The sequence below is a fragment of the Notolabrus celidotus genome, chromosome 22, assembly GCF_009762535.1.
Source record: "Notolabrus celidotus isolate fNotCel1 chromosome 22, fNotCel1.pri, whole genome shotgun sequence".
NCBI lineage: Eukaryota > Metazoa > Chordata > Actinopteri > Labriformes > Labridae > Notolabrus > Notolabrus celidotus.
This window is the reverse complement of record NC_048293.1, coordinates 3,745,754-3,757,167: the sequence shown is the minus strand read 5'-3', so window position 1 is coordinate 3,757,167 and position 11,414 is coordinate 3,745,754. Positions and strand designations below refer to the sequence as shown.

General features: G+C 39.8%; 1 protein-coding gene across 1 annotated transcript; it reads left to right on the top strand.

Moving 5' to 3' along the window:
- The first annotated feature begins 8,088 nt into the window (after window positions 1-8,088).
- On the top strand, window positions 8,089-11,192 carry nkx2.1 (NK2 homeobox 1). Its single transcript, XM_034675629.1, has 2 exons — window positions 8,089-9,245; window positions 9,942-11,192. The coding sequence occupies exons 1-2, from the start codon at window positions 8,879-8,881 to the stop codon at window positions 10,616-10,618; spliced, it is 1,044 nt and encodes a 347-aa protein (XP_034531520.1). The 5' UTR covers window positions 8,089-8,878; the 3' UTR covers window positions 10,619-11,192.
- The last annotated feature ends 222 nt before the right edge of the window (window positions 11,193-11,414 follow it).

Below are 11,414 nucleotides of genomic sequence, written 5' to 3'. Positions count from 1 at the left end.
TCTGACTGTGTGGTGTGCTTTCTTTTTCAACCTAAGGCCCCAAAAACGTGTATCAAATTTCTCAGGCAAAACAGACTAATGCACAAACAAATGTTTTAAAGCTTCTTGTGTCTTTTTAACTTCCTCTAAATGAAGACAAAATGGGCCCTAGGTCTTTCTGATTGTTTAAAAATCCTAACATGTAACTTGAAATAAATCTAATTTGTAGAATCTAAAATATGGAGCGGGTCAGGACAGGGGCCTGGAATCCTTTCTGATGTTAAAAAACTAATTATGCACCCAAAAGCTGAGCAAACATGTCCTCTGAAAGGCCTGGATTTGGTTAAGCATGAGAATAGCCAGTAAACATTACAGCCTCCCTCACTATGGCACCCTGTGGTCGTCTGGGCTGCTTCACTTTTATACAATTAACTTTTGTCATTCTGAAGCCAGAGAAACAACATACACTCAGGCTTTATGTGGAAATCTTGTGCTGTAGATTTAGATATTTTTGAGGATGCAGCAGGCTGAATTGAACACTCTTATCAGAAGTATTTTGCCGGATCACTGAACAGGATTTGCCGAGGAAGAATATGCCTAAAAGATCCAGAAATATGAACAATAAAGTGCTTTTATTTATGCTTCTTGGTATGAAAGAACAGATCCTTGTAGTGTAACATATGTGAAATTGTGCTCTCAGGCAGCTTTCAAAACAATCCTTCAAAATAAAAGATCAGATTCCAAGAAAAAGTTCCCCAAAGTGTGTGTTGATATTTCTCTAATTTCCTCCCTCATTCAACGAACATGAGAAATCTGCCTCAGTGTTTAAAATCATGTCAGTATTTCATCAGTACTGAGGGGGGTCCTCTGCTTCCACGCCCCCTGTGATGTTGTTTGCTCGTCCTGTGACCCTGCAGCCCATCGTCCCTGTCACCTGGCCCTTTGTCCCTCGCTCCGGGGCCACCTTGTATCACATATGGAGGGGACTGTCCGGACCCCTCAGCTCGCTGCATCTCCCCTTAAACACCCTTTTTGTCTGCGTGTCTCCCCCTGAATGCACCATTGTCCTGCGTCCAAAAGAGGACTGAGACAAAATCTTTAGTGTTTCAATTCCCGTGATGTTTAATCAGCCCCTGCGACAAATTTATGAGCTTTAACTGCACAATGGTGTTTTAGAGCATCTCGGGGTTTAAGGGTGACAAAGACAGGCTTTTAGAGGTTGCCATTGGTTTTTTAAGTTGCTCACAGGAATTGTCTGAAAAGGATGGGCTGGTATTAGCCGGCCCATCCTTTAGTTTTACTCACTGCGTGGTCTCACTGGGCCTTGGGGCCCCTTTGAGGAGAGTTATAAGGTCCATAAAGCAGGCCACAGGAGGAGTCTGCTGAACTGATTGGAAATAACATTTCATATGAACTCTTAATGGAGAATCTAGCTTCTAAGTTTTAGCACAGAAAATTCACAAGCAAAATTTCTTTACTTAGATGCTTCCAAGACTACAGCTTTCCTTCAAATAATCTTTAAAATGGACAGAGTTTGTTAAAGTTTGTCTCAGTTTCTAATCAGAATAACTTAAAAGTCTGAAAAATCATAGTAAGTTGTAAATGTACTCACAATTTGACGGTGTATCTGTGAATTACTGGCTAATGTCCATCACTTCAAAGGCTCTTTTGGAAACTGAAAACTGGATTTGGTTTAACTTTTTTGTTGCAGTCTTAAAGTTTGATGTGGAAATGTTCATTAAAGGTTTGGAGAGATAATTTACAGCTGAATTTGAATCATTTGAGTCAAACATAATTTGGTATTTGAAGAACTGCTGCAGGCTTTGGTGAAATGATAGACAGCTTTAACTACAAATTGCATATGTTGATGTGAGTGGTTTGATTTGCTGTTTCTGGGGGAGCTCTGAATGTTGTTTCATTAAAATACTCAGATGTGTTCACAAAAAGCCACACTTTTTCTAGCTGACTGTGTCAAACACGTTTTGTTTTGCCTGAATGACCAATGAGTATACAAACATAAATTCAAATGCTGTAACCACTGTAAGCTTTTACATGAAGTTTGAGTTCTCTCTAATCTCAGTCTTTTATCCCCTTAGTCTGTTTACCATCACAGAAACTGAAATTGCAATGGGTTTAAATAACATGTTAAAATTATAGAAGACATGAGAGAAAGAGATTTAACACATTTTGTAGTTTTTTGGTACAATCTCTCTGTTAATGTCGTGTTGTTTGTCAGCAGCCGCTCTATGGGACTCCTTGATATTCTCTCTTCATTTTTCCTTTAGATCAGGGGTGTCCAAACTTTTTTCAAAGAGGGCCACATATGATGTTGTCAGAATACCTCAGGGCCAGTGGCTCCTACTGAGACTTAGGAATCCCAAAAGTTATATATGAAATATTTATTTAATAACAATCATTTTAAATTTTGTCTCAATAAATCAGTAACTAGGAAGTCCTCAGTTCTCCACAAGCCATGTACACATGAGCAAACGTTATCTTCTTCTGGAGGAAAATGTTTTTCATTAGGGTCGGGCAATGTGGGAAAAATATTGTCTCATTATTTTCCTGTGGTAGGATTCTTTATATTGTGGTTCTTAAGACCTTTCTGACAAGCAGGCAACATTTTAAGAACAAAATAATTATTTGCCTGAGTTCTGAACATTTTTTATGCACCTAAATTTGCCTTTTCTGCACAATTTCATAATTTGATCTTGTCTTGTGTCCTCTTTTGTGTCTTCTGAAGTTTTAGTGCTCATCAAGAACATTTTCACATGATAAAAACATTAATTTGAAAACCTGTCAGCTTTAAGAGTTCTTGTGTTTCTTCTTTATTGCCGTCTTGCAGAATTCCCAGAGCCTTGGCTTTAGACAGGTAGTCCATATGAAGCTTTTTGAGACGTTTCTGGATTGACTTTAGTTTTGTTTGTAGAAAGAAACCGTGATTAATTTCTTTGCTATAAATAACACAATTTAAGATGGAATCTTGGGGCCATAAATAAATGGACCTTGGGCCGCAATTGGCCCCCGGGCCGTACTTTGGACACCCCTGCTTTAGATGATCAGTGATGTCCTGAGCGTTTATAACCTCCTCATCATCAGGTCCATTTGATCATGCAATGAGCCGTTTCTATAGTATCTTGAGTTGCGAGCACTCAAAAGCATTTAATACTTCCAATCCATGGTGAAAGTTTGCAAACATTTTTGCTAATAATTTGTCAAAAGTTGAACAAAAGGTGATTTTTCTTTACTTTTAGATTTCATGATATCTTAGGAAAGTTAAGGTAAAATAATTTTCTATCCTCATCATGAGAAAAATCTCTGACTATATCAACCTAATTAACGGTCACATTAGTCTGTTTTGGCGTCATTTAGTTGCAGTGGTCAGATCATCATGCCCTGCAGAGCGACCATTATCTTTTTTGAGTCTCACACAAGCTGAACACAATTTTATATCCAAACAAAGCAGTGAAACACATTGATGAGCAATCTTAACAGATGTTAGTAGATGACAGGGATACAAAGTATAAACAGTATTTTAAAGGTCAAAGGTCAAACTGACTGTGTAGCCAATAAAAGTTTTGAATTTCAAAAGGCTGCACATCTCATCCCTACCTTATATTGATATTCTTTATGTATTAGGATCCCCATTAGCTTCCACATTGTTTTGTTGCTAGTCTTCCTGGGGTCCACACAACAAAACAAAAACAAGAAATACAATTATTTAAAATCACACATTATCCATACAACAAAGATGCAATAGCAGCCTTAATAAAAATCAAGAATGAAAATGAAAAATAAACTAAGTATCTGAGCAAATAAACGATGAGTAGCATGTAACAAAGACATGGCACCAAAAATTTATAAAACAAAGACTTTCAAAACAGTGATTACATAATAACGTTTATGAGGAATTTATCAGCATTTGTTTAAGTGACTTTTTAAAAGAATAATTTGATCATTCTCATGTTGGTGGGGAGTTGATTCCAGGCAGAGGAACCTCTAAAAAGAACAGATCTCATCAAACAGTTGGTTCTAGGACTTGGTGTTATCAGATGACCAGTGCTCACATGACGTGTCGTATACCTGTGATTTAAACCAGAATACTTGAGTATATTACAAAAGAACTGTGGTGTGTTGTTCCATATAACAGTTTGCATAAATGACAGGAGACGTGATTTTAATTTAGCCTCCACAGTTAACCAATATAATCTTTTATGCATCTCAAGCACATTAGTACGAAAAGAACAGTTAAGAGCCAATCTGGCAGCTCGATTTTGTACAACATGAAGTTTTTTTAGATGTTTTTCAGCAGCACTTGACCAGATAAGCGGACAGTACTCAATGTGTGATAGAACAAGTGACCTAACAACATCTTTCATGACAGAAGGTGGAACAAATCCAGAATATTTCCTTGAAATAGCTATGCCTTTTCCCATCTTGGAGACAATATAATCGATCTGGTCGCACCAGGTCAGTACATTATCTATTTTAACACTGAGTAATTTGGTTTTGGAAACCTGCTCTACAGATATGCCGTGTATTGACAAGTTGAGCGCAGTGGCATTAGCAAGAACATTCCTCCTAGCAAATACAATACATTTAGTTTTGTCAATGATATACTGTAAGTTTGATTTGTACTTATTATCCTGTATGTTGAAAATAAAAAAATAACTATTATGTTAATTCATTATCAGCTTAAAACCCTGAGGAACAGATTAATGATGCAAAATGACTTCTTACAGTTACTAGAGTACAGAGGCTAACTAAAGTAAAGTACAGTAGTAGTTCTATTTCTGCTGCTTTACACTTCACTACACCACACCTCCAAGGTAGATATTGTCCTATTTTCTTGCACATCTTTATCTTTCATTTTTTGTCAGACTTAGGAAAAATCACATCAAATATTATCATATGTTATAATGATTTAAATCCAGAAGCCGAATTATATTAAAGTTAAAATCCACCTCTCATTCACCATGTTATATTAGAGTTGTGTACCCATCAATTCAGCACTACTTTACCTATATAAATCACTCAATAACCCTTTAGCATGATGTAAATATAATTATAATTTATTGTTATACTAAATTAATCATCTAAAAGAGTGCAATTTCTCTTAAAACCATAAGCATATTATGTTCCAATTAAAGAAATGATTGCATACTGTTGACAGGGACTTTCTGAACAACGGGGTAAAATATCCTCTATATGATCACATTTTGAAAGCTATTCAAGCTGCTATTCTTTGTGCCATGCTGAAAAAAAATTACATCTCAAGAAAAACTGGAAAGTGAGAGTGTTTATGATTCAACTCACCACCAGATAGCGCTCTTACACACGCTATAAATTCTCACCACCTGTAGAAGAAGTGACCTCTGCTGTGCGTTTCTCACTTCTGTGGCTGCAGACAGTCCATGAGCCGCTAGGGGTCACACTTTATTTGAAATAAGGAATAACCGGGAATAACACCACCGTGTATCCTCTCCACTATACAGCCGTTGATTGGGTTCAGAAAGATGGCCGAGCGTAGTGTCATGTTGCTGCTCAGTGTGACGTCATGGCGTAAGTCAGTTGACCTTTAAAAAGTCCAGTTTGTTGTGATTTGTGAAGTGAAGTTTGCATGAAGATAAGGTATCCTTTATTCATCTCACAACGGGGAGATTTAAGTGTTACAGCAGCAAAGTAGACAAAAAAGTATAAAGCAAACAAGAGTATATAAAATAGCAATTATTAAAATGTTATTAGCAATGAAGCTGGGATTAATTCCTTTTTTCCCTCTTCATTGGAAGATGTAAGGACTTTGAAAAATGTAAAAATGTTCAAATCTTGTTAGTTCTTACTTCTTCCTGCAGCTGATCTCAGTTTGTAGTCAGACAATGAGAACTATCTCAAAGGAAAACAGGAAGAGTTGCGCTAAAAAACACCAAGAAGAAGAGCTTGCACTGTAGTGTGAGGCGTGCTTAATAGATTGAATAAGGTGTGTTTTATAATACGAACATGCAGAATACCATGTAGGCTCGGTACTGAAAGTTTACCCTCAACGTTATGATGTTTTAATTCAATTTGACCAGTTCTGACTTTTTCTCTTCTACAATAAGGAATAAGGTGATAGACAATGAGATATGTGCAAAGTAGAAAAGTGTGCACGTTTTTGCATCTTCATCTCTATTTATTGTCCCTCCCTTTGGCTGTAGAAAGTGTAATGTTGTGTTTTGTGCAAAGTTTATCTTAATGTTACATTTTTAAATCATATTGTAGTATTTGACGTGTCTCTGCAGCTTTACCTTAAATGTTTTCCTGTGGAATACAATTTTCGCAGTTGAATTTGTTGCTTTTATAGCAAACATATTGATTTATTTAATAGGAAATGGAAACAATAAGTTACCTCTGTCTTACTTTTTATTGCAAACACTTCTTTCCCCCTGCTGTGGATTATATCAATGACCAATCAGTTCATAAACAACTTCGTGCAGCTTCGATGACAAAGGCCGTGCTGCCTCATACCGCCACTTCAAAGTGTCCTCATTATTCTGAGGAATCAGTCTGAACATTTGGACTAATTAGCGCTAATTGGCCGTAATAGCCGCGTGCCAGAACAGTAAAAAGGTGCTGATTTAGATGATTAAGAATGTCTCGTGAAATCCCGTATAATTAAGGCAGGCATACGCTAGATTTAGCTTATGCAAAGACATGCTGTCATTTTAATTGCCTGCGATTATATATGGCTGTGAATTCCACTCCTCGAATTTCATGTAAACAATTTATTCAACTGTAATATGTACGCTTGGACTATATCATAATGTTACTGAATTAACATTTTATTAAAATGATAGGAGTCTATGGATTGTGTCGTTGTGTATAGTTTACACGTCTCTCCAGCGCGCCTCCACGCAGCTCAACAGGCAGATTATTCTGTTTGATGTGAATGGAACCGGGAAGTCTGCAGCCAGACGCCTGTCAAATACACAACTGTGGCTGATGATCCCCGTGACAAACTGACAGTGATCTGCATGTCACTGCACTGTTAAGACTTTACTACCCAGTCCTCACACCATGGGGCTTTTTGCTGAGAGTGCAATTTGTGTAAAAGCAATAAGATAATAGAAAGCTTACACAGTTTGATTTCGGAAATTGTACTTTTTTTGAAGTTACAGACACTGAGGCAAACAGAAATCAAAAAATTACACATTATTGTGTCTGCCACCAGAAGACGCTGTGTTTCTGTATTTCCTGTGAAAAAAAAATATCGGCTCAACCTGTAGATACACCCTTCTTCTTCTGCTGCTAAATTATGGCTGACCACTCAGATCTCCCGGCAGAGGCCGGCGCAAAAAATGAAAGAACATTTAAAATAATATTTACTGTATTGTTTTAAAGGTACTTGTAAGTTTAGCTCCGGTTTGATCCTGACATCCGCAGGTGTAAATCTTAAATCTCAACTGCTTAGCTCCTTTCGTTTGCAAATAATTCTTCAACTAAAATGTAGTTTGAAAGTAAATCTTGAAGCCACAATTTTTTTAAAGTCCGTCACACGAATATACGTTTACATTGACAAAAATGTGAAATTATTTTCTATTTCTTTTCTTTAAAAGTTCTACAAATACCAAGCAAAGTAATAAAGAGACATGAATGCAATGAAGAAAAAAATAACAATAACTGAGTACTATACCATTTTGTTAAAAATACAATAAAAACATGTTTTTTGGGGGCGAAATGGAAGAAAAAGTCACCAAAAATCCGTGCGTAAAAGTGGACTATGGCGCGCAAAGAGGCGCAAAGACCCATTCCTTGACTTCAAAGCTGCTTGGATGGAGCCTAAAATATTTTTCATGACTCCTGCAGAGAATTTCAGCAATGAGATATGATTGAGTTAAACTGTTGTAGCTCCTTGAGCATTAAGCCAAGACGCTGCTGAGTGAGGGCTACCTGGCGTTGTGTTGCAGGAGAGTACTTGAACGCCGTTAACTTCACATGAGAGCCTCTCCTGCTTCACACTCTATTTTCTGTTTATTTGTGTGTGTGTGTGTGTGTGTGTGTGTGTGTGTGTGTGTGTGTGTGTGTGTGTGTGTGTGTGTGTGTGTTTCTTTTTAAGACGAGTGTGCATGTGAATTTAGGTAACACGCTGCTTGCGTCCAATGATATCAAAAGGGAAAAAAAGGAATAGAAAGGAGGGGGGGGTTAATGATTTACGCAGCCACTTAACGCGCGGATGTGTATTTATTTACTTATCAGTATCAGTCAATTCCCCTCCCCGCAAGTGCACTTTTGCATGTGTGAGTACGATAAGGCATAACACAAACAATCCTGCAATCACTGGAGGCCTCTCGTGGCCATTAAAAGTCAGGAGTTCAACCGAGGAGTGCTTCTCCAACTCTCAAGTCCATATAGGCCTCCTTTCATCAAGAGGCCCTCGTAAACATCACTACAGTTAATAAAGTGCATTGTGGTCAGTGCAGTCCCGAGGTGCAGCAGTGTGTTTATCACACACAGGCAACAACAGCTGCAGCGCGAGCCCCCGGACAGCGCGTGCAGCCAGCCGGGACGCACATCTCTGCTCATCATGTACAGCGCTTATGTTATTGTTAGTGGGAGGGGAGCGCATGTCTTGGAAGTGAAATTACGCGCGGCGAAAGGAGGCTCGAGCTGTTTGGTATTGTTGCGGATGCCCCGCCTCTGATGGTAGCCTTAAACCTGGCACCCAGCTAAAACAAACCAAAGCCAGCACCCAGCTCCCACTCAATCCAATTAAGGCGGACTTGAGGCGGCTCTCCTTACGTGTTCATCTACCAGGATCGACGTTGAGACAACAGGAACCAGAGGGGCTTTGGCCAGAAAAAAAAAAAAAAGAGAAGGAGAGATTGCCTTGCCTTCTAATTTCTCCCTCTCCAGCCCCAGAACAATGTCGATGAGCCCTAAGCATACGACTCCTTTTTCTGTTTCCGATATCTTGAGTCCCCTCGAGGAGAGCTATAAGAAAGTAAGTATGGAGAATAACAACTTGGGGGCACCTCTCACTTCGTACCGGCAGCCGCAGGTCTCTCAGGCGGCGATGCAGCAGCACCACATGGGCCACAACGGGACTGTGTCTGCCGCGTACCATATGACGGCTGCAGGTGTCTCCCAGCTGTCACACACGGCCATGGGGGGCTACTGTAACGGCAACCTGGGCAACATGGGTGACCTGCCGTCTTACCAGGACGGCATGAGGGGTAGCACCACGGCCACCGGCTGGTATGGAGCCAACCCGGATCCGCGCTTCTCCACCAGTGAGTAGCATGCACCTGTTTGAGTCCCGCTTTGAGTTCACGCGGGGTGGAGAACGATGAGATACAGTTATGGACGTGTTTTCTGCGTTAGTGTTGTTTATGTCACTAGTGCATTTTTGTGCGCTCAAGTGGGCACTCTTCAAACCCATCCAGTGAAGATTTTGGTGTACATTTTATTACTTTTGAAGGGAAACATGTAGCAAAATAACGTTTACCATCCAGGGCGTGAATCATATATGTCTCATTAAATTCTCTCTGAACTCTGTGCCTTGATTTTAGTTAATTATATGTCAGGTATTTTGTCACATTAATCCAACAAAAACGTGCTGTCGGTCCTGAACTATTAATTTAATTTGTGAGCAGAGATTCAGTTGATGACAGCTAGATAAGGATTATGAATTTTGTCACGCATAACGTTTTATTTTTATGGTCTCTTTGGGGAGCGTTTTGATCTAAAAACGGAGATCATATTGCCTGACATTTTTTTGACAGCTTCTAAAATAATTATGAGGTTAGAAATGACATTTAGGAAAGGTTAATTCAATTATGACTTCACATAAAAGTCAGCACATCTTCAGACGCGAAACCAGATTTCTACAAATATAGAATAATAAAACGTATTTTAGTATCTTGTAAAATTGGGGGGCTTAAAATCTGCAATTTTGTGGCATTAATTTGATTTTTTTTCCCCCTCAGTTTCTCGCTTCATGGGCTCGTCCTCGGGCATGAACATGGGCAGCATGGGCAGCCTCAGCTCCCTGGCAGATGTGGGCAAAGGCATGGGCTCCCTGTCCAGCACCCCGAGGAGAAAAAGACGCGTGTTATTCTCCCAGGCACAGGTGTACGAGCTGGAGCGACGCTTCAAGCAGCAGAAATACCTGTCTGCTCCAGAGAGGGAACACCTGGCCAGTATGATACACCTCACCCCGACTCAGGTGAAGATCTGGTTCCAGAACCACCGGTACAAGATGAAGCGGCAGGCCAAAGACAAGGTGTCCCAGCAGCAGATGCAACAGGAGAGCGGCTCGTGCGCGCAGCAGCAGCAGCAGTCCCCACGAAGGGTGGCCGTGCCGGTGCTGGTGAAGGACGGGAAGCCGTGCCAGGGAAGCGGCCACACGCCCACGTCCTCCGCGCAGAGCCACCACCAGCAGGCCGGCAACGTGATGATCATGTCCAACAACGCGTCCGGGCTCGCGCAGCATCAGAGCCAGCAGGTGGGCAGCACGGGCCATTCTCCGGATCTGGCCCCGCACTCCTCCAGCCCGCCTTCTCTGCAGAGCCAGGTGGCCGGCCTGTCTCACCTCAACTCCCCCGGCGCAGAGTACGGCTCGGCCCTGCAGTGTTCAGCTCTGTTATACGGCAGGACGTGGTGACAAGAGGCGCCGGCTTTTATTTCAACCAATTCTTCTATTTAACGAAAGACAAAGACTTTTTTTTTCTGTCAAGACTCGAGAAGTTTTCCTGTAAATGTGCGTTTGAACAAGAGCCGAGCGAGATCGTTGCAAATCTTGAATTTTCACCTTTTTTGGATGAAGTTTGACTAACATGGAAGGAGAGAGAAAAACACTTTTGAGCAGAAACTGCGGATGTGAAAGTCTTTGGATTTATTTATGTAAATTATATTGAGACAGAAGAAGAACCAGCAGTCATATAGGCCGTACAATTAGGGGAAGAAATGAAGACATATAAAAAACTGCAGTAGGCCTATATGAGTGCTGCTAAGCACCCCACAAACACACTCCTGACTCTGATTTATAATAGAATTTAATGTAAGCCGTAGATCTAGCTTGTATATTTCTGTAAAAGGTTTGGATTTTAGCTATCTGTTGTACAAAAGTTTTCGACGCTATTTGCCGGTTTGTTGTCGTTTTATTGGTATTTGTACGTTTGATTTCTTTGTAACTTATATAGATATTTGACTTACTACAAAACAGTCCTATTAATAAATTATGGAAACAAGACGGTACAGTTTTCTTGTGAAATATTTAAACGAACGCGCAGAACAATGGCCAAAATCTCGACTTATTATTATTATTATTATTATTATTATTATTATTATCATTACTATTATTATTATTATTATTATTGTTATTATTATTATTATGCAACTTTTGCTAGTTATTTCCTGGATACCACATTTAAATCACGCCTCAGTACAGTTCAGGTTTG